The sequence below is a fragment of the Notolabrus celidotus genome, chromosome 11 (assembly GCF_009762535.1).
Source record: "Notolabrus celidotus isolate fNotCel1 chromosome 11, fNotCel1.pri, whole genome shotgun sequence".
NCBI classification, from domain to species: domain Eukaryota; kingdom Metazoa; phylum Chordata; class Actinopteri; order Labriformes; family Labridae; genus Notolabrus; species Notolabrus celidotus.
In genome coordinates, this window is record NC_048282.1 from 12,625,180 (window position 1) to 12,648,940 (window position 23,761).

Below are 23,761 nucleotides of genomic sequence, written 5' to 3' on the forward strand. Positions count from 1 at the left end.
AAAGATTGAACCACAAAAATGTACATCTGGAGTCTTAGTCGACCCAGAGTGTACTCAGCTGCTTCTCTTTACTTCCTCTTTAAACAAAAGAACCAACACGTGGACATTTCCTCAAGTGCTGCCTGTTCTCAGGTGTTAACAGTGTCAGATCAGTCTTTGCTCAAGTGATCAAACATATTTTTTTAATTGTGTTATTTATTTATTTATTTAAAGTTTACCTTTCATGGTTCATCTAATATCAACATAACAGCCAAACAAAGAGTCTGAGTTGATGATGGTTTTATTGATTGTGAAAAGCAGAAATCTACAAACAGAGACAGCTCAGGCCTCCAGCAGTGAAAGTCCAACCCCGTTCCAAAGGCAAACATCCACTCTACCCACCCCCACCTGATGGGGTTTACCAGGCAGAGCTTCATACACAGGAACAGGGAGATGGGACTTTGTGCTGGACGGCCAATCAGCTGACAGATGGACAGTCTGAACTCCACCCAGCCGGTCCACAGGAAGCTGCTCAAGCCTTCGTCTGGACTGTGTGGGCAGAGCCAGGACTGATCGATTCGTTTCCATGATATTCATTCACCAACAAAAAACACCATCCACACCCACAGCACCCAGCAATGATAAAATACTCTCTCTCTCACTCTCACTCTCACTCTCACTCTCACTCACTCTCACACACACACACACACACACACACACACACACACACACACACACACACACACACACACACACACACACACACACACACACTTAATTTAATGTTTAAGAGGCATTTTGGAATGTTTTCTGTGAAGAAGTCGGACGATTGTTTGCAGAAATTATTTTCACATTTAAATAAATTAGAAGAGTCATATGTGTCTTTGACGATTGATGACAGAAGGGGGCGGGGCTAGGGAAACAGGGAGGAGGAGAGTAAGTGCAGAAAACTATCCTGGATTCTAATTTAACTCCTAAATGGCTGAACTTTGTCTTCTTAAAGCGGCTCCATCCCAAAATATTCATAATAAATCTGTCCGTTCATTCTCCTGCTGGAAAAGATGTCACTGTGAGAAAATGAGACACACACACAAACACACTCATCCAAACAAACACACACACACGCACACTGCAGAGGAGGCAGCATCTACGACAGGTTGGGGCTCGGAGCTGGGCTGTTGTCCTGATTTGCCGCCTGACTTCCTCGTGGAGGAACCTCGATGATGCGAGGCTTATCGATGATGCGAGCGCGGCGGTCGCCTTTCTCTACAATTCCAATGATCCAGGCTCCACCCGACGCCCCCTGACCTCCAGCCGCACAGCTCTGACTCTTCATCTCAGAGCAGAACTTAGCCGCCTGTTCTCTGGGCAGACAAACCAGCAGCCCACCTTAAATACAGAGAGGAGGAGGAGGATCAGAGGTTACAGCATCAACATCGTACGTTTATCATAAGAGTCATCCTACAGAGCAACTTTATGCATTTAACCTTTGTTTGAAGATCTCACTGAGAGGCAAGTGAATATCAGACGGGAAACCCACACATAAGAATCATCCCGAAACAAACAAAAACAAACAAACACAGAAACAAAGGATCATGGTTAATAAAGACAGTCTTTGTGTTTCTGCTCTCTGACCTGAAGTCTCTGCCGACGTGCCCTGAACCAGGTTGAACAGGTTCCCACAGGCTTTACTAACGGCAGCCATCTTGGCCAGGATGGGCAGGTTGTGGATGACAAAGGCCACCTCGTTGCGTTGCTGTGCTGCCAGGTTGTTGGCGTGTCCCAACAACCCGAATCCCGTCACGTCTGTGGCAGCGTGAGCCTGGAACTTGTGCATCAGGCCGGCCGCTGGAGGTGAAGATTAAAGAGTCAGAAACACGTGGAAACACAGAAACAGGTGAACAGAGATCCAAACTAAAGCAGGTCAGTCAGTGTGATGTTTGTTACCTGTGCGGTTTAGCGTTGACATGGAGAACATGGCTTCCTGATAGGCCTCTTTGACTTCCTCTTTGGTGATGACCAGCTTGATCTTGTTCCATCTTTCAGGCTGAGGTTCAAACACAGACAGTGTGAGCAAAGAAACATCATTATAATAATATGTTGAATCATCATTAAAATCAATTACACTGAGGTGAGCCCACCTGATCTAGCCATTGGTGAGCGTTCACAGCCACCTGTGTCCCCAGAGGTTTGGTCAGGACCAGGACATCGCCTGGCACGGCTCCGTCCGGCCTGGAGAGAAACACACGACACGAGATACGGTGAGGTCCAACTTTAATGTTCCTTTAATCAAATTTATCTTCTTAAAAAAGAAAATCAGTTTCTACTTTAAACATGATGGAAGTTTTTAAATTCAAACCCTGAAAGCTGTAAAGTGTTTTAAAGCAGTTTTCAATCCTGAACATTTTAGGACAGCCTGTTCTAAATTTTCAAAAAATGTATTTCACAAATGTCCCTAACGGCGTGAAGTTTATCCTTTCAGGAGGGGGCAGGGGGAGGCAGGATATGATGTCAAATGTCTCTGTGGTCATCTCTAAAGTTTAAAGATATCCTCAATGTCAGTGAAGTAGAATCTGACTCTGACGGTGTTTGTGTTTCTATCTACGCTGCGTGTGATTGGACGAATTCAGGAGGAGAACAGAAGAGGATGAAGCAGCTTCATTACTGCACACAGATCACACCGATCACATGATGTCAGACTTTGTTTGGTATCATTCAGTCAAACTACACAGAAGTCACACTCAGAGCTTCAGGATCTCTGCACTGGGATCTGACGGCAAGATGATTTCTTCTACTTCAGTTTCAGAAAGAGTAATCACTAAAATATGTTTCAATAATGACAACATTTTAAAAACAATAATCATTTAAGGTAAGAAGGTGACGAGTGGACACAGATCTGATCCTAGCACTCATAAACACTAACAAAAACAAAAAAAGCCCTTCGCAGCGTAAAGCACAGGTGAACCCTGAACACGAGTCTGCAGCCTGTGATAACTTTATAAAAGAGACGCTTCATGTCTGCAGTGACGAGTCAGAGGATCTGAGGGACATGTGGATGTGTGTGTTGATGCAGCTGTCACCAACAACACAGCCTCACACTCACACACCGGCTCAATAGCACAATATAATGATCTCTACAGACCACCGTCTGCTGATACCGCAAGGTCAGGTCTGCTCTGTGAGGGGCTGATGAGATGCATTCTGGGAAATCTACAGCTGAACTACCAGAGGGAAGGTGAAGGTTTAGACGGTGTCTACATCTTTGAGTGAGTATGATCTGATCACACTCACATGATGAACTCGTTGGGCTGACAGACGACTGAGGCGACTCCTCCCACGATGATCCAGGGGTTGATCACCGTCTGACCGCCCGTCACTGAAGTCCCGCCTTCCTCTGCTGCATCACGAAACCCCCGAATCATCAGCGGCATCACACGCTCACGGTCCTGCGTCAAACACACAGAAAATATGAGAAGAAAAGAGATGTTAGCTGAACGTGTAAACTTTAAGTGCTGAGGGAAAAGACATTAATAAACAGAAACAACACAGGTGCGAGAAGTGTTCGCTCCATCACAGATATACTGCCCTCACTGAAACATGCAGAGTGTAATGGAGACTTGTAAGTCAACATAGAGGCTCAGATATTGACGGAAAGGTCTGACACAACGATACCTTCTCATTCATCTTCTGACTGACGCTCAGCAGCATCAGCATGTTGTCACACTCCGTGATCCCCATAGCATACAGGTCACTGAGGACGTTAGCACACGCTATCCTGCCCTGAGAGGGGGGGGGGGGGAGAGAGAGAGAGAGAGAGAGAGAGAGAGAGAGAGAGAGAGAGAGAGAAACAAGGGTTGGAAACAGATCATCACATGTTGAAGTCATGAGTGAAGAACCAGATTTCAGGATATTCAGGCACAACCTCCAGAGTGACCGTTGATCCGTTATTGTTTTATGATTCTTATGATTACACAAACTTAAATTAAACATGGAGCCTGTGTATCGTCCACCTTTCAGTCTAAAACCTTTACCTCCTGTGTGGTGCATGCATCAGGCAGAAAAAGACAACAATTATCAGGGTTTCTTTTTGTTTGTTTTTTTGTTTTAATGTAATTAGTCACCATGAGACAAAAGCAAAGAGATGCTCTAACTTTACTCTTTTTACGATTCTCATTCAGTGACATTGCAAGGTGAATCTCCTGCAGGTCTGACACATCTGAATCTCACAGGATGCAGTGAACTCAGCCATGCTGCAACATCAATGTGTGTGAATGCAGGCTGCATAAGAAATAAGTTTGCATGATAACTTTTTGTTTAACTAACATTTGTTTGGGTCTGAACCAAAGTAATATGTTCTCTAACATCTGGAGGATGAGTGAGGAGACGGACAGAGCATGAGAATAACCTCACAGAATAACTACAGGGAGCTTCCTCTGATTTTTATTTCCTTAAAAGCTTTTAGCAGCTGACGGTGTTTCAGTCACTCATACACGGAGTAACTACTCATCATTCAGATGTATGATGTGTTCAGGTGTGTCTGCTGTTAGCTTTCTGCTCTCTTGTGCTAAGAGGATCAGTGTGTCAACATGTCTGTCTCTGTGTTTGGACAGCCTTACTCCTTTCATAGTTCCTGAGTTATCAGAAGCAGGCTCTGTGTTTGTGTGTGTGTGTGTGTGTGTGTGTGTGTGTGTGTGTGTGTGTGTGTGTTGGATCTTCGCAGAGAGAAACACCTGTCAGTGTCTCACCATCATGTAGGGGTCCTCCACTAGGGGGTAGAAGAAGTCTGTGGTCTGGACCAGAGAGAGTCCTCCATGCCTCAGAGGGATCACACAGCAGTCCATCCCGACACCTGCAGACACACACACACACGTACACACACAGTGAGGAGACATTACATATGTGTCTAAGGAGGGTGTGTTTTTACTGTGAGTATGTCTCTGATAGCTGTGTGTAACTCTGTGCTGATGTGGTTTCTTACAGTAGTGTGTATCACAGTGTAAACAGAGCAGAGGTCTCTTCAGTCATTGAGTCTGAATGAATAACACCAGACAGTCTCGAACAGAAAACACTTCACCAGTTATTGTGTAACTTCTAATCTGTGAGGAATAATTGTCCAACAGTCTGAACTTTGTTCTCAAAGCTCCTCAGAGATTTCTGCTGAATCATTCAGACCTCACAGACCGGTTCATTCACAACTCAGCCTGTGCTTCATAAACTGGCTTAACGAGCAATCATCTGTTATTCTTCATTTCCTTTAGCTGCCTGAGAACTTCTGACAGTCATTTAGTCATGTTATCTTATCATATGAATAAGGAGAAGACATAGTTATCATTAAAAACTGCCACTAAGTGTCCATCTGTCAAATGAGTGAACGGCAGCTAGCCTGTTAGCACCAGGCAGCGTGTTACCGAGGCGGGGGCCGGACAACTGCTGGACGAACTCCGATCCTTGGTCCCCGGCCTTCCCGGTCCCATCGGCCCGGTCCGCCTCCAGTCCCGCCAGGAGTTTGAGCAGAGCCTCCTGCGGGACCTTACAGCCTCATCCCTTCAGGTCCGAGTAGGATGTGAGCCGGAACCCGCGCTCCAGGCCGTGCTCCTCGGGTTTGAAAGGTTTGTATCCGGGAGGAAAGCATCCCTCGGTGCCCTCCACAGAGGGAGGCGGGGGAGTGGAGCCCGACATACCGGACTGTAGACCACTCCAAACGGACACCTGCAGTAACGGACACCGGTGAAAAAAAAAAAGACTGAGATGAATGGAGCGTGTGTCCGGAAAGAGCCGCTTCAACAACAGACTGACATGAAGCTGGACAAAATACAAACGGTGCTATTTCCGGTGGATACTTTCAAAGTAAAGGTCATACGCTGCATGTCTACCCGATATTCAATGTTCCTAAACTTCCCACTGCACTAAATACTTAGTGTACTTTGATTTCTACGGAGGAGGATTAGGGCCACTGAAAAAATAAAATGGTCCAATATATTTTAATGATTATTGTTCTGAGTAAAAAGTCAGAATTTGAGATTAAATTCAGAACTCTGGGATTAAAGTCAGAATTCTCAGAAAAAAAGTCAGAATCTGGGATTAAAGTCAGAATTCTGAGATTAACGTTAGAATTCTGACTTTTTTCTCAGAATCATAATAAAGAAACATATATTTGACCTTAATATTTTTTTGTTTTCAGTGGATTAAAGTCAGAATTATGAGAAAAAATACCTAATAAAAATATGTATATTTGACCTTAGTTTTTTTTTGTTTTCAGTGGATTAAAGTCAGAATTTGAGATTAACGTCAGAATTCTGGGATTAAAAGTCCTAAAAATAATAAGAAATATATATATTGGACCTTAATTTTTTTTTTTGTTTTCAGTCAGAATTCTGAGGAAAAAAAAAATCAGAATTCGGACCTTTTTCTCAGAATAATAATTTAAAAAATATTGGACCTTTTTTCTTTTTTCAGTGGCCCTAATCCTCTTCCGTAATTCCCCGACATACAAATTCAGTTCATTTTAACCTGACCAACAGCAAAGGTGGGGTTGTCACAGAGCTAGGTTTCACCGTTTTATTTTGAAGGCAGAATATATTATTTCTGGTCAGAAGCCTTATACTGTCGGTTGCTTTACGGTCGACGGCTGAGTGCGCAGTCTGTCAAAACTCTGAAGTCCTGTTTAGATAGTACGTGTACAGGTGGTGCAGCCTGCCTTTACCTGGATCTAGCAGTCATAATCAAAGGATGCTTTTATCTACTTCATTATACTTATTTAAATACCTGTGGAAGCATTAACAGCCTTACTTTTCGTTGAAGCAGCACCCCACCTCCTGTTGTACAGTGAAAGTAGTCCCTAACCTGTACCTGAAAGGCTGATTGGCTTCAGTAACTTAATTTCCTTGTTAGTTATATTTGGCACAGTTCATCTCGCCCAGTCCTCTCTGCCGGCTGAAGTGGTTTAATGGGCTGATGTAAGGAGTTACTGGTTTATATTTGCTCAACAGACAACAGATCAGTCTTATTCAGAACATTTCTTCACTTTTGTATTCTTAAAACAGCTGTTTGTGTGATCAATGTGATCCAGACATATTACATCATCATATTCAAAGTGTCATAACCAAACCATAATCACACCATGTCACATCTGCATAACATTTCCATACAGCCTGTAATTACAAATAATAATGTGTAACATTTGTATGTACCTTTAAATTGTATTCTTGTGTATTTATCTATTTTTTATTTTACTTAATTTTTTTTCTCTATTTTGTGCTCTATTATTCTCATACTACTCTTGCTTCTATGTCTGTGTTGCTGCAACAACCAAATTTTCCCCCAGGACGAATAAAGTATTATCTTATCTTGCCATTTAACATCCCTAGTGACTGTGGAGTTTTACCTTTACTTCTTAGTCTTAGTCTTATCTGGATTATTGTTGGTTTATTAGAACAGATAAGATGTACGGTTTGTCATGACTTTTTCTCCTTCTCAAACACTCACTGTAACATCACAATACTAAAAAACGTAGCTTTAAGACAGATATAACATATAAGTGTATCAATCACATGGAAACAAAGATAATAATTGACAGGATGAAACTTTGATGTCCAACAAAAAAATGCAGTCATTCAGAGATGTTTAAAGACATGAACAGATCATGAAATAGGAATCACGTGAAAGCTGATATCTGTGTCTCGTCAATTATTCAATATCAACATAAAAATATAAACACTAAGCTTTTGTTTCAAGAAAATGAGTCAGTAATGAAAACTTCAATAAAATATGAAACACGTCATGTGAACTGAAGTATGACAGGAGATTCTTCATCTCTGATTCAGTGAAATATTCAGTCTCATTGATGATTTAAAAGCAGGACATGCAAAGAGCAGCTGTCCTGCCCATCTTAAAAATTTTTATAATTTTTACAAATTACCTATATGGTTAAAATGACCACACAGTTGTATAATAACACATATATTCATTTATTTGTACTATATAGTTTGAAAAACGTTTTTCTCCCCTGTTGAAAACGTTTAGTTTGTGGTCAGCAAACATAAAAACTCTCAGCTCTAAATGTTATTTCTAAAGTCAGATGTTTCTGGATCACATTTAAAAACATGTCACTGGGTTACTGGATTATTAATAAAACAAAGACTAGTAGATGACTCGTTTGCTTCAGACTTTCCTGAGCAGTCATACAAAGTCGATCTCAGAGAGCTGTACTTGTGATATGTGATGTGTGACACTAAAAACAACAGCCGACACAGGCTCTTCTGAATAACTGGTTTATTTGGTAAATCTTTGACAGCTTGAAACATTTTTTGCACCAAATGATCTTTACTTACAGACAATATTCACACAAACTGTGCGGGAGCCTCTCTGTGCTCACCTGCAGAGACACATTCAGGTGCCACAGGTAGGAGGAGACCACACAGGGGGCACAGACAGGGGCTACGCTGCGTTCAGGGTAAGCAGATAAGCAGTGGTGCATTCAAAGGTGTACACAGGCACAGAACACAGAGACTGGCTGAAATACATCCATCTCTAATACAGAGTAATAATAATAATACATGTTTGAGGTAATGCAGACAGCAACACGTGTGAACAAAACAGATTGATTATTCTATTTTATTTAAAGCTCACTAAATTATTCACATTCATGTTTTCTACCCTCTGAACTTTTTTCACTTTAGGCCCAAAGATTACTGACGGGTATGACGGAGGATACATGAGTAAATACTGAGAGGAGAGGTGTGTCCTCTCAGAGAGAAGCAGAGGGGGCTGATGGGTAATAAAACAGAAAGAGTGCATAGTGAGATGAAAAGCTACAGCAGAGTTTAAGTGACAAATACCACGCTGATTATCTCTGTCTCCATGCTGTCGTCTGATAGTCGCTCGTCTTTAGTCCAACGTGTTAAGATGGTACGATCCACAGTGTGTGTGTGTGTGTGTGTGTGTGTGTGTGTGTGTGTGTGTGTGTGTGTGTGTGTGTGTGTGTGTGTGTGTGTGTGTGTGTGTGTGTGTGTGTGTTTGTGTCAGACAGAGTAAGGTGCAGCTGTCACATGTTTCTCGTGGATGTAGATGGAACTGTGAGCGGACAGACTGAACAGACATGTAAATATACTGCAAGTATAGTACATATGTGTGTGTGTGTGTGTGTGTCATGTTACTGTATACAGTCCATCACGTGTATCTGCAGTGTGTCCATGTCTGGAGCCTGGTACTGGCACTTAGGACAACATAAATCTGGCAGCTCCTCGGCTCCAGCTGCTCCCTGGTCTCCTACAGGTAACATCCCCTGGTTACGGTACGACGGGGCGGGAGGCACCGTGTTGAAGGCTGCACCTGGAAACACACCTGAGGAAGAGGAGGGGGGAGGAAGAGTGTGACTTTTTATAAACTAAATGAAGAATGAATTTACTGTGAACGCCATGGTTTGATTAATCTGTGATGAAATAATGATTACATTGAATACTTTTTACTAAACAGACCCACACATCACACAACAGAAACACACACTGTTTGGCCAGATGAAGAAGAAGATATTCTTTATCAGTCCCCGAGCGGTGAGCATGCTACACACACACACAGGCTGAGACACACACACAGGATCCTGTAGACATGCACTGATGGAGAGATGTCAGAGGAGGAGGCTGCACATACATGAGCGCCCTGTGCAGAGGGGGAATTTGATGTCTTGCTCAAGGGCCCCCTTTCAGCTACCAACTCAATCCCAAACTCATTCTGTGCTGAGACCTGAGCCAGCTCCTGAGCCAAGTCCTTACAGAATGAGCTACTGCCATCTAGTGGTTAGATGCATTAATGTGTGCGAGTGTCGTCAAAGTGAATTTACTACAACACAAACTTTTAGCCACTGAAGTAAAGTTAGAGAGCACAGAGAGGCATGCAGGACCTGATCATTGAGCAGTTCTGACTCTTCTTTTAAAAAATAAAAAATATATTTTTTATTTAAGTTGTATTGAAATGACTTTAACTAGTTTACAGGGTTCCAAAAGTTTTCATGAAATGTTTGGTCTGTTCCTCGATTTTGACTTTTTATTCTCTGAAACTGTGAACTGTTCCTCACAGGGACATAAACTCATTCATAAAGGGCTAAGGAAGGATATTCACTTTGCGTGTGTGTGCGTGTGCATGTGCGTGTGTGTGTGTGTGTGTGTGTGTGTGTGTGTGTGTGTGTGTGTGTGCGTGTGTGTGTGCGTGTGTGTGTGTGCGTGTGTGTGTGTGTGTGTGTGTGTGTGTAGCCTGGACGTACCTTGTGGAGGGGGAATGTGTGGGGCCCGTGCTGGGAAGTCTTCCTGGTGTCTCAACTTCATTTGCTCCATACGTGCTCTGTAAGAGAGACAGGTTCATGTATCATGTGACATCATCATGAGGCTCAGAGTTACACGTGGAGAAGCTACAGTCTCAGCAGGATGCTGACATCTCATCTGACTCAGAGCAGAGAGGGAGATTCTGCACAAGACCACAAACCGACACAAACATCCCCATGCACACGTTTAGGAAACATGATCATCATAACGGATCTGAGCCACAGTGAGACGTTTTTTTTACCGTGATGTGGCTTCCTGTTTGTGCCGTTCGAGCTCAGCTCGGGCCTGAGTCAGCTGTTCCTGCAGCTCCTCCTTCTTCTGATTCAGCTTCTCTCTCGCTTCTCGCTCCGCTAAGAAGTCTGCTTTATAGATGTCAGCCTGAACACACGCAGAGAGATCACAAGTGGAGAGGGGTCAGCTTTACGCAGTGAGGCTGTCAATGCGTTCGGATGAGTTTAAGGTTGTTTCAGCTGCTTCACAGGAAAACCCAACATCTACCACTCTGAAGAGCACGATGACTAACTGAAAAGAACTGTGAAGTGAGGCCTTACATGTGTTAAAGACCAGCTAAACACTGGGTCAGGAGTTTAGTTTGCATGAATGTGAAGATAAAGAAAGTCTTCTATTGACAGAAGATTTGATCAGAATGAGTTCAGAGTTTCATCCTGAGGTGATAGAGACGTTTAAATCACAGACCAAAGAGGAGGGCAGACACATCGTGAGGGGGTTAAACACTCGGTGTTAAACAGACCTGTCACTGATCATGACTCTCTGAAGTGAACCTAACACTCTGAATGAGAACACAGATTGAGACTCCACCACACCTGTGCAGTGAGAACAGGAACAGTCTCCAGAGAGCCTCTCTGCTGCTCTACCTCCTCCTTCAGTTTATCGATCAGGTCCTGTTTCAGAGCCAGCGCTCTCTCCGCCTCCTCCAGACGACTGCACAGGTCTCCCCCCTGAGAGACGAGTACAGCTCATGATCAAAGAGTCCATGGATCAAACTAACAAAGGTACAGTGATTTAAAATGTGTATTTACTTCACTCTTCAGTTTGGCATCGTAGTCTCTGAAGAGACACGTGTAGGCGTGCTGCAGCTGGGTCAGTTTCTTCCTGAGCAGAGATAAGATCGACTTTACAGTCAGGTAAACCAGGACACTGTGATCACAACAAGCAGCTCTGTGTGTGTGTGTGTGTGTGTGTGTGTGTGTGTGTGTGTGTGTGTGTGTGTGTGTGTGTGTGTGTGTGAACCCACTTCTCCTCTGCCACTACATGTCTCTCCGTCTTCAGGGCCTGCTCCAGGCTCTGTGTTTGCAGCAGCAGTTTGTCCATGGCGACCTGGTGCTGCCTCCTCTGCTGCTCCTGGTCCCGCTCTGCCACCTGCAGCCCCTTCACCTTACTGCACAGCCTGAGCGGAGTGAACACAGACACAGGTGAGCACAGAGAGACCTAGACACGCTCTGACGTCCATGCTGAGGCAATGTAAGGACTCACTTTTCTTCCATCACTTTGCGCTCGTGTTCACTTTTGTCCAGACAGCTCTGCCTCTCGTTCAGCTCTGCCAGCAGAGACGTAGCCTGAGCTTTCAGAGCCTCGCAGTCCTTCGCCATCTGCAGAAACATGAGAGTGAGGCTGTGACTTTAGCACTTCATCAGTTGAGAGATTTTAGAAGTTGAATCCTACCTGAGCACAGTCTTTGTCCTTCTGTTTGAGCAGAGCTTCAGTTCTGTCCCGCTGAGCTGAACTCTTCTGCAGATAATCCAGCTTCTCCTCCAGCTCACGATGCCTGCAGAAGGAACAGCTTCGTTAAACTGAGGTTTCATAAATCACAACCTCACGTCTTCAGGTCAGTCTCATTTCAGACTGACTGATTATCATAAGCTGTGCTTCAGTCTTTCAGTTGTTTCATGTTTTGATAATTTCCCCTCCTAAATGCAAAGAAATTTTTGTATCTAATGTATGAAACTAAAAGAACACTGTTTGTGATTAATCTGTTGTAGAGTGTTCACAGAACAGACAAAATGAAGAAGAGATTAAATCAAACTCACTGTTTTTGTAGCTTTCTTTGAAATCTTTGTGTCTTTTACAAAAGAAAAAGACGTCCACGAGTTGTTTCAGACGTCTGAGTTCAGAGTGAAACCTTCATGAAGATTTTACCTTTGACATGTTTCTTCTTAAAGCTATGACTCCAGGATCATTAACTCCCTTCTCAGTCTGACGCTGATCCTAACCTAGTTTAAATCCCCTTTTTTAAACTTCCTATTTATTTTAAAGTTTTCAGAAACATGAATTAAATCTGAGCTGTACTGAAACTAAAACTTAAAGAAGAAACATCCCGAGTGGATCTCTGCCTCTCTCTTCCTGAACTTCAGACCGTCTGAGATATTTTTGGTTCAGTTTTTGTCTCAGACAACGTCGTCCACAAATACCTCACACATTATTTATCTTACTCCTCTGAACAGACTAAAATTATATCCCAACAGACAGCTTTTAACCCTTTCATGAAGACACAGACGACGACGTGAAGACGCCTCAGATCATTCACAGACATAACAGAAGAGTATGGATGTAAACGTTACAAATCACAGACGTGTGAATAAAACCGCAACAAAGTAAAGGTTTCTGATTTACAAGATCAGAACAAATCAAACAACACAGAAAGTAAAGTGATGGAGGAAACAGGCATGCAGAAGTTACAGCGAAAACGTGCAGACAGTGAGAGAGGAGCCACACAGAGCGAGGGCTCACCTGCCCTGTGTGGCCTGAAGCTGCTCTGTGAGTTTAGCCAGGCTAGAGCTAGAAACGGAGAGAGAGAGGAGAGAGAGAGGGGGAGGAAGAAGAGGAGGGAGAGAGGAAGAGGAGGAGGAGGGTGAGTAAGGGAAAAGGACAGGGTGGAGGAGAAGAGAAGGAAAAGGAAGGAAGGAAGGAAGGAAGAGGAGAGAGTGGAAGAGGAGGAGGCAGAGGAAGGAGGAGGAGGAGAAGTAAGACATACATGAGGAGGAGGAAAAGGAGGAGAAAGAGGAAAAGACAGAGGGGGAGGAGGTCGAGGAAGAGGGGGGAAACGAGTAGGAGGAGGAGCAGAAGGAAGGGGGAGGAAGACAGATGAGGAGGAGGGTGGAGGAGGGGGAGGAAGAGGAAGAGGATGATGAGGAAGGGGAGGAGGAGGAGAAGGAGGAGGGGGAGGAAAAGAAAGAGGAGGAGGGGGAGAAAGAGATTGGAAGGATTGTATTAGGCAGAAGAACAGGATTATAAAGCATGCCGTTCTCCGTCCTCTCTGTTTCAGTAGATTAACAGTTCAGTTAAAGGGACAGTTCGCTCTTTAAGTTTAATTTGGTTAAAAACATAAAGCTCAGTGTGTTAGTGTTAATCGTGTGTTTGATATCAGCAGCAGAAACACCTCATACCAGTCTGAGGAGTGCTGAGCCTCCGAGCGATGAGGAACCGCCTCTTCAGTTATGTTGCTCGCCTGAAAAAACATTCATACATGAGTTTAGATCACAGAGGAGGAAGATAACTCTCTATCTGTCCGAATCTACAACCAGACAAGATGTTCACAAGCAGCTCAATGTCTCATAAAGAGAGACGGACTACCGGGGGAAGACAACAGAAGGAGTGAACCTCTGCAGTGGGGTGTGAGTTTAAGAAGTGAGGAGCTGGACTTTAATGTTTCCTACATCAGGTATCTAAAGCTGGAATTCAAATGTTAACAAAGAAGCTTTAAAATATCAAAGCAGCTGGAGTCTATTTAAATGAACATGTTTCATAAGATGGTGTTTGTTCCTCCTGTTTGATCAGTCTGTATCTGAAACCTCCTCACTCACATCATACAGCTTAGACTTTTAATAAAGTCTGTGCTGAGAGCAGAGATGAGTATTTAAAGGGTTAAACAGCCTGATGATCACTCTCTAACCCTGAAAATCCACAGGATGCGTGTGCGCCGCGTTCCGCCAGTGACACAGCTTTGCTCTGTCCGAGGGCTTGCACCCTGCTCCACAGGACGCGTGTTTGGAACGTAGCACAAACTCAGAGCAGCCAGGATCAGCTGGGTCCAGTAACTACTTACAAACAACAGGTTACAGAGCCTTTCTGTGGTTGCATTACTGCTCATGTGGAGAGTATTCCATTACTTTTGTGCTTTAATCATCACTGAGTATGCTGCATACCTATAAAGTTTTGATTTTGCAGGGTTAGATGAGTTTAATATGAATAATTCTGCTCTATTTTTTTGTCCTGTTACCTTCTGACACAGTTATCATCTTAAAGTCCTGTTATAGTCGACCTGGATCACTGATATGTGGCTGTTTGTATCTTACATCCATAATCAATGAGTATTTCTGAATTAGCGGATGTTGCATGTGATCCTTGTGCCTGACTTCCTATCCAGGTCGTTATTTTCTGTGTAGATTGACCCTTGCTGGAAGTGTTACTCTGGCAGAGCTGAGACGTGCCACGGCGCTCCCTCTGGACACTAGAGCATTGATTAGAATGGGAACGTATCAGCTGCGCGACGTAACGCAACGCATCCTGTGGAATTTTGGAGTAATAATCAAATATATCAGTTCTGTACGGCTGCTTCAGCAACACTTCTATACACTGTTTCCCGTGGTTGTTCTCCCTGTAGTGTTCAGTAACCACGGCTGAGTGTGAGTCCTCCCTGATTTCCTGCATGGTAGTCACCTGACCTGTCTCTAACCTGAGCCCGGGCTCAGTTCACCTGTGTGCTGCTCAGTTTCTTACGTGTGCCCGGGCCAGTTTTCCTTGTAGCTGGTCGATGCAGCGCCTCATTCGCTCTTTCTCTTTCTCTCCCTCCTCCCTCTCCCTCTCCATCTCTTCGTTCTTCTTCCTCAGCTCTTTCATCCCTTCCTCCAGCTTTTCTTTGTGGCTCTTCAGCAGCTGCAGGAAGTCGTTTGCACCTTCGACAGGCTGCAAAGAGAGAGAGAGAGAGAGAAAGAGAGAGAGAGAGAGAGAGAGAGAGAGAGAGAGAGAGAGAGAGAGAGAGAGAGAGAGAGAGAGAGAGAGAGAGAGAGAGGGAGAGAGAGAGAGAGAGAGAGAGAGAGAGAAGATTAGGGATGAGCAGATGAGGGGGTGACAGGAGGGGGAGGACAGAGGTGGAACATGTTCACCTTTTCTAGTGCAGACACAGAAGCAAAATCAGAGTTTCCACCGAGGAAGAAAAGAACACAGACAGGAGGTAACGAGGGGTGCTAAAGGGAGGAGGTGTGGTGGATTAGAGCTGCGTGTTTAGGCTCCATTCAAAGCTAAACTCATTTCTGGAATCAAATCCAACAGTTCTGCTCGGATGTACAGAGAGAGAAATGAGGAGGAGCTCTTAACTCTTCAGCTGCGACCATCAGAACCAGGTTTCTTATTTAAAGTTTGACCCTCACATCCTGAAGTTTATATCCGAGCAGAAAGTCAGGACTTCAAACCTCCGTCTGAGTCCAGTGAGGGTGAGGGGTGAGGGGTGAGGGGTGAGGGGTGAGGGGTGAGGGGTGAGGGGTGAGGGGTGAAGCATTAAACCAAAGGCGCCCACAGATTTAGTGCCAGGGATCTAATTAGTGGACAGCAGGTAGAGTGAGCAGCCTCACCTGGCCATTCTCCCCCCACACCTCTGGGAGAGAGGATGGGGGAGAGAGGAGGGCGCTACTCAGGGAGCTATGCACACTGGCATCGCCCTAAACACACGGACACACGGGTTAGGCCACAAAATCAACAAATACAGCAGAAATCAAAACAACCACGACCAGTGCCATCGTACCAGGCTGCGTGGGGGCGTAGTCTGTGTGTGGCGATCCGTCTCCTCCACTCTCTTCTTGTCCCGCTGATCCAGAGTCTGAAACAGAACAGAAATATGATGATTCAATATCAAATAATGACAGTTTACAACTCGAGCGTGAATCCTCTGCAGCACCTTTAACGTAGCGCCACATCTCTTTACAGACTTGATGAATTCATGTTTGCTCACACTGCTGGTTGGACATGGATTAGAAAATGTCTCAAACTTTCTCTCTAATAACATGTTAGTAATCTTAATTCAACCAATGACATTCAAATCTAACAGATAGGTGAATTCTTAGACCCAAACCTGTGCCGTACGAGCAGCAGATACAAAACCAAAGAAAGCCATCAACATAATGAGGAGCCTGGGTGTATGAGTGTGAGTGTGTGTGTGAGTGTGAGTGTGAGTGTGAGTGTGAGTGTGTGTGTGTGTGTGTGTGTGTGTGTGTGTCTGACCTGAGGTCCGTCCAGCGGTCCGTTCCTGGCTGGGCGTCCCTGCAGCTCTTCGGTCTGACTCGAGCTGCAGCACTGGTTTGACAAGTAGGAGGAGGAGGGCGAGGAGGAGGGGGGTGCTGGTCCGTTCACTAAGCCCTGTAAGGAGTGGTTCTCCTGGGCCAGCCGCTCCACCAGCGCCCTGGCCTCCTGGAAACGACAGCTGAGAAACTCTCGCTCCTCTCTCGTCCTCCGCTGCCATCCCTCCATCTCCTCGCAGCGCTGACGCAGGGCCAGGTTGCTCCGCCTTAAAGCCTCTGGAGGACGGAGGGATGAAAGTAAACGGGGAGGAAAGTGAAAATGTGATAAGAAGCTAAATATAGAGGATTCTTCTGACTCAGCAGATTCATGTTGAGACTTCTTGGACTCGAGAGAAACAACTTAAGAGCATTTTGTTTAGATAAAGAGCTGCAAGGTGTTTCTATATGAGTTTACATGTTGCATTCATCCCCATGGTCTTTATCAAGAGAAGGGCCCAACTGAGATTTATTTAAACTGCTCACACTAAACTATTGAAAGTTTTCTTTTTCTTTATTTGTTATTTGGAAAGAGTAAATTTAAGTCATTTGAATAAACTGGATATAATATTGTGTGTTATACTCATGTCGCAAGCTATAAATACGCTTCTGTTGCTTAATGTTAGTAACGGTCAACTAATGTGAAAGGTCAGATCTATATCACTTTGCACTCCACGATACCAAACCAACTTTGGTGACATAAAATAAAAATAAAAAAATAAATAAAATAAATCAATTATGAAATAATCAATAATAAAGTTAAATAAAATGAAATAAAAACAATAAATAATAATAATAATAATAAAAGAAAAATAGATACATAATAATAAAAAACATCAAATAAATGCAAAAAAATTAACCAAAATAATTTATTTCTTCACTGGCAACATTTTTCTGTGAGATAAAATCAACAATGCCTCTAATTTAATCCTGTCCACTTAAACACATTAGTTATTAACACATCATTCATTCAAATATATTTTTGGGAACACTGACTGTTGTTGAAGTGTTTCTTCTGTTTTCTGGATTCTTTGAAAAGTTTGATTCCAGCTCTGACAGAAATATACTGAAGTTTGAGAGGAGGGAAATATGACTAAACTTAACTTTTTATTATTATTATTATTATTATTATTATTATTATTATTAATGATAATAATATCAATATTATTATTATTATTGTTATTATTATTATTATTATTATTATCATTACTATTAGTATTATTAATAATAATAATAGTATTATTATCATTATTAATAATTATATTATCATTATAATAATTATTATTATTAATCATCATCATCATCATTATTATCATTATTATTAGTTTTATTATTATTGTTATTATGGGAACATTTCATACCTCTGAGCTGCTGGTTGTCTCCCAGTAACCTGGTCACCACTTCATTGGAGGCAAGCTCTGGTGGGACCCTGAGGGCCCCTCCACTGTCCTCCCCGGACATCTCCCACTGCATGGGGCCATCCGGCTGAGGCTGCACCATACCTGCAGGAAACACATGCACATTATTTACTCTGCATCATTTTAGGGTCAGGTGTGTTCGCCTTAATCCCACTTCCTCATCCCATCATGGTCTCAACGGCTCTCTGGTCTCCACTAAATCTGGTTCTGTTTGAGGTTTCTGCCAATTGGAAGAGGTTTTCTTACTCATGGTGGATTCATGTCTGATCTTTATACTATAAGATAATACTAGAATAAAGAGCACACTCTGGACCTGCTCTGTATAGTGTCCTCAGGTAATTTTGGTGCTGTCTGAATAAAAACTCAGTAACCCAGACCCAGCAGGTAGGTAGACCCAGAACACACAGAGGGGTTTAACATTCAGCCTGAGATCACCTCAGGATCAAGAAGGAGCTGCAGGTATGTTTGGGTGAGAGTGTCTGGACTGACATCCTCAGTCTGAGACCTCCAGGACTCATTTTGCCCTGAGTGGTTTTCTCTCTAACCGGTTTCTTTTAGCAGCAGAGTCCCTTATCTCTCTGATAGCTGCAGACATCTCTAATGATCTCTCTGAGCTCAGGGATGAGGAGGAACAACATGCACACCTCCGCTGGCTCGAGTCAATGAGACACAGGTGAGCTCAATCTGCCCTCATTAAGGACTCTGATAAACAGGAGGAGGAGGCTTTGTCCTGTTTGCTCCTTCACCTGAAATCACCATTGTCTGTTACATGCATCTAAAGTGAATTTATATGTATCATTTTAGAAATGTCCTTTACTTGTTAGGCTTAGTCTGACTAAAGTCTTTTTTTTACTTGTGTATTTTCCTGTTTATGGATCACTCTTAAATTTTTTCACTAGTTAAATAAGTGAGATAACTGAAGTTACAGAAGATGTGAACTCTGCCATCTCACCACCTTCATCATGACACCCTTATCCTTGTCATTCATGTCTCTGAGCTCGCCGCTCTCATCAAGGTCTCACCTGAAACAGTATTTAAATCCACCATCATACCTGCAGCAGCACACATGACACACTAACTGAACAGACCTCAGAAAAACTGTGAAAGTGTAATTAATCCAGTGACATGGACAGACCACAACTGCTGCTGTTAGGTTAATGCTAGCTTACAGACACCAGCTTAGTTTGGAAACCATTTGGGACATAACACTGCTTCCTCTTTAAAGAGGCAGAGAATGATGAATATCCTCTATGAACATGGATCCCTCAGCAAACTGATTATGTAACATCAAAGCACAAATGCTTTTACTAACATGATTTATTTTATTTTATTTTTTAATCAACACAACCTTCTGGATGACTGTGCAGCTGCTTGGATCTCTAGCTGCCCACAAATATCAGTCACAAGTCTTGGTGTGATTTTGATTATCAGATCTCCTGTTTATTTCCCAGCTGAGACTTTTAGCTCAGGTTAAACCTTATCTGAGTCCCAATGTCTCAAAGAGTGATCCATGCCTTCATCACATGGAGGCTGGAGTACTGTCACTCTGTGATGTTTGGGTCAGATGTCTCTGCAGCATCTCCAGTTTGTACAAAATGCTGCTTCAAGTCTAAAAAAGAGTGACAACCTAACACCTCTCAGTTTTAGGATTGATTTTTAAATTGTATTCTTTTTAAGATTTATAATGGATTGGCACCTACTCATCTGTCTGATCCTGCTCTTAGATCCTGAGATCTAGACTGTAGAACAGAGGTGATCGAGTATTTGCTCTGTCTGTTCTTAAACCCTGGAACAGTCGACCCGTCCATAGCAGACCTGCTCAGTCTCTTCACATCTTTAAGACTCATCTCTTCTCAGTGGCCTCAGTCTAAGTTGACCGTCTCTTAAATGGTCTAGCCGGTCTTCAAATAGTACCGTTCCTGGTTTTATCCTTTAGCAGGCTCTAAATTATTATAATCTCATTTTATTTAGTATTATAGTCTATATTCATTTAATGTAAGTAAAAAAGTGCTCTGTTACTGTGATTTTTGTCTTTGTTGTCTCCTTGGTTGTGCAGCACTATGGTCAACACGTGTTGTTTTTAAAAGTACTCTTAAAATAATTTGACTTGACTAACCTGAAATTACCTGACATCACCTAGGAAATTAACCTTTTCTCATCTCAGAGATGTATTTATTTTACATCTGCCAAAAGATGACAGAAGAGATTCAGACTTTTAAAATGTCTGTCACATTAAATGTGAAGGTGAATATTATATCCTTCTAGAGAGTATCTTGGATGTCATTTTGGTGACTTTTATAAAATCTTCATCTCTAAGATTATCGCTAATAGTGATGATCAGATTGAAACAATAAAATATGCACCTTTAAAAAAATGTAATGTTCTACCCCATTTAAACATAAAATGTGACGTTAGTGTTTTTATGAGAACTTGCACATCTTAAAGCTGCTGTTGGTAGGAATGGTGTAAAATGTTTTACTTTTTTTCTGCTGGGTTTGGAGAAAAGGTCATAATGCCCATCGGTACTCATCGGTAAGTGAAGTAATTTGAGACAATTGCGAAATCTCTGTGTCTTCCAATGCCTTTGTATCAAGCAATGTTATTATTCACCTCGTTCCCGTTATGACGGATCAATCATAGCTAATCTCCAATCCTCTGTCCTGATTGGTTAAGGGGCGGCCCCTACTATGTCCACCGATTGGTTAGTCCAGCACTATATGACTGCACACGCTTATCTGTGTTGGGGGGCTAAGAGGAAATCTGGTTGGGAGGGATAGTGTTGACATTCCCTCTCTCTGAACAGATGTTTACTCTGTGACTACCAACAGCAGCTTTAACTCCATGTTTTTACTAAGTTTGGGAAGTTTTCACCCTTTCTTGATTTAAAACAAATAAAATAAAGGTTTAAAAATGTGACACTGTTTTCTAGAAACTGAAGGCTCTCTAGAATGACCTAGTCCAGATCTGAGAGGTCTAGCGGTTCTGGATCAGGACTTCTTTCTTTCTCTAACAGCTGAAGCATCGGACAAGATACTAACTTCAGTGTCTTTAGATGTAAAATGTTCCTGGTATGTAAGTTAGGTGGATTTTAAAGAAGTGACTCGATCACCTGACAGTGATAGACACATGGCACAGCTTCACACGCCTTTCACTTTCACTTCTCTCCTCCATATACCCCTGGCCCTGTATGTTTTCAGGTGTCCCCCTCACCTCTCTGACCTGAAGGGCTCACACTGTCCTTAGTGTCCCAGAAACCACCGGACCCCGTACCTGACCTGAGGACCAGGAACACAGGTGTCTCTGCACGGAGGAAAACATGACGTCATCTCGGGTACCATGAGGTACAAAGCTCGAGACAGGCTCAAAGGTTGATCTATGTCTGTTTGATGCTCGAGCACACCTTCAAACCCATCACCTGTCACATGAATCAGCTGATCTGATCAATAATAAGAGTTTAATATAATATAAGCTAACATGATTACAGACAGAATAACACCTGAGCTCAGCACAAAGCTAACGATGCATTCAAAGGATAAAACCACACTCACCTTTAAATCAGTCCTCGGTGTTACTGTCCGAGTACCAGGTGGAGTACCAGGTGGAATACCAGGTAGCACACCTGTCTATCATAAACACGCAGTTAGCTGTTGTGCTAACGTTAGTAAAGTGGCTAATTTGATTTAGCTAGCGATTTAGCTTCAGAGCTAGCTGGGTCAATGTGGCTGATAAACTGAGGTCCGAGGAGACTGACAGAAACACAGACCAACTTCAGCGAGCTGCGACTCCTCTGAGAGACATCCTGCCTCCTTTTGTTCAGATATCCTCTAACGCTGAGCCCGCTAAAGGGGTTCTGATGGTACCTGTCAGGACTGAGGCTGGAGACTGTTGTTAGCTCAGGAAATGCTCAGATTGTTAATGCCCTGAGTTCAGCCTGTCAGGCGTGTTTTGCTCTCAGGAAACACAAACAACTTCCTCCTGAGCTGGGTAGACTCTGACACATTCAGAGGTGTCAAAAGTATTCACATTCATTACTCAAGTAGAAGTATAAAAACTGAGGTTTAAATAGACTTCTTTAGAAGCTGAAGTATCAGCTCAAGCTTTTTACTCAAGTAAAAGTGTAAAAGTACTGGTTTCAAAACTACTTAAAGTATAAAAGTAAAAGTAGGATAAGAGGAAAAAATGCCATTAAGGACAAAAGCTCAGGCTGCGCCACAGGGGCCTATTGTGCACTACCCTACCTCCCACAAAAAACTATTTTTCTAAAGGCCATAATGACGAAAATGTTATATTAATATGTTAATGTATCATGTTTACACCTCTCATCCAACCACAATCAAATTCATTACTCCAGTAAAGTATAGATACCCCAAATGTCTACTTAAGTAAGGCAACAAAGTATTTGTACTTTGTCACTTGACACCTCTGCAAACATTACAAGACTTTATTTAAGTAAATGTGATGCAATAAGAGGTTTTATAATAAAGAGGGTTATTAAGCTAGTTCTGTGTATCATTTTGACCCATGTATCCTTTATGATTGTTATATCTCTTTAACCAAACCTACAGAACACAAAGCAAACATGCATCTATACAAGTTTATTGTTTTGAATCATGATGGATTTAATGATAAGTCTTATTTCAGAGGAAACATGTAAACCTATACCTGTGTGTGCACATAAATCTTCTCAAACAGGTCTCATATTCATCATTCATACATTCTAATTACTCGATTCTCCCCTGAGAACATGAACATTTCAGCTGTTTTCTTCAGATATGGAATTATTTCCCCTTAGATAACAATTCTGGTGATCTTATGATGTAAAAGTCAGATGATCACATCAGAGTTTCTAAACACAAACACAGAAGTAGTCTTAACTTACTGTGCTCATACAGACAGTGGCATGGTTGAATGTTGGGGTCCTGTCTGTCACAGTGACTAGGGTTTTATAAAGGGAAAACCAGCTTTGTTATCTCAATGACAAGATGATGAAGTTGGGTCTGAGAAAACATCTCTAATGAACTTGTTATCACCGGACAGCAGACTAAATTAATGTGTGGACGCATGTCCTCTCAGGACCTCCATAGAAATCTGTATTTAAAATCCTGTTTTGATTTGTGTTCACAGACTGATAATGTTTTCTTTGAAGTATTTCTCATTGATTAAAATAATATGAAAACAAATACTGCAAGTTAAGAATAAATTGTATTTAAATGATGGCTTGGTGAAGAGGTGAAATAGTTTTATGGTGACTCATTATTGTCTGATGCAACATTTATTCTCTAACTTACTGAGACATATAGCAATCACATTGGGCCTACCTGTCTAATCTCGTGCAGGCCCAATAAACAAATCAATTAAATGTAAATTAGAAACATGAGTAAAAGGCTAGGAATTACAAAGAAATAGACAAAACAAATTATGCAAACACTAAAACAGGCTAAATGGCAGATAACAATGTAAACAGTGAAAAATTGAAATTATATTAAAATAAAGAAATAAGATTTATAATTAAAACTTTGACTTATTTCGGTAGTATCAAAGTTGTCAGCCTAAATGAATCATCTAAAAGACCTTCTTGATTCTTTTATTTTTATTTCTTAATTTTTAGATTATTTAAAATAATTTACTGTTATTTAATATTGAGCATATGTCATATCAAAAGAAGAGAAGACAAAACGGTGCGCGTTAGTGTTACCTGACAGACTGCACTGAGGGCCCAGCTGAGCCTCTCTCTCAGGAAATCCCCTTCCTTCTTCCGCAG

General features: G+C 42.4%; 2 protein-coding genes across 3 annotated transcripts; both read right to left on the reverse strand.

Annotated features, from left to right (window-relative positions):
* Positions 1 to 721: 721 nt before the first annotated feature.
* Positions 722 to 5,801, reverse strand: LOC117821464 (selenide, water dikinase 3-like). The gene is made up of 8 exons (XM_034695751.1): positions 5,388 to 5,801; positions 4,725 to 4,828; positions 3,652 to 3,759; positions 3,271 to 3,425; positions 2,121 to 2,211; positions 1,927 to 2,026; positions 1,615 to 1,827; positions 722 to 1,368 (listed from the first exon to the last, which is right to left on the reverse strand). Exons 2-8 carry the CDS (start codon positions 4,818 to 4,820, stop codon positions 1,127 to 1,129), a joined length of 1,005 nt encoding a protein of 334 aa, XP_034551642.1. The 5' UTR covers positions 4,821 to 4,828; positions 5,388 to 5,801; the 3' UTR covers positions 722 to 1,126.
* A 2,432-nt stretch (positions 5,802 to 8,233) lies between these two features.
* Positions 8,234 to 19,062, reverse strand: ikbkg (inhibitor of nuclear factor kappa B kinase regulatory subunit gamma). 2 transcript variants are annotated; one of them, XM_034695749.1, is made up of 15 exons: positions 19,023 to 19,062; positions 17,944 to 18,084; positions 16,530 to 16,822; positions 16,054 to 16,128; positions 15,884 to 15,970; positions 15,033 to 15,218; positions 13,700 to 13,761; positions 11,979 to 12,081; positions 11,790 to 11,905; positions 11,551 to 11,703; positions 11,336 to 11,408; positions 11,120 to 11,254; positions 10,537 to 10,673; positions 10,238 to 10,314; positions 8,234 to 9,321 (listed from the first exon to the last, which is right to left on the reverse strand). In XM_034695749.1, exons 1-15 carry the CDS (start codon positions 19,048 to 19,050, stop codon positions 9,131 to 9,133), a joined length of 1,857 nt encoding a protein of 618 aa, XP_034551640.1. In that variant the 5' UTR covers positions 19,051 to 19,062; the 3' UTR covers positions 8,234 to 9,130. The 2 variants fall into 2 exon arrangements, with proteins under 2 accessions (XP_034551640.1, XP_034551641.1); XM_034695750.1 differs by lacking the exon at positions 15,884 to 15,970.
* Between the last annotated feature and the right edge of the window lie 4,699 nt (positions 19,063 to 23,761).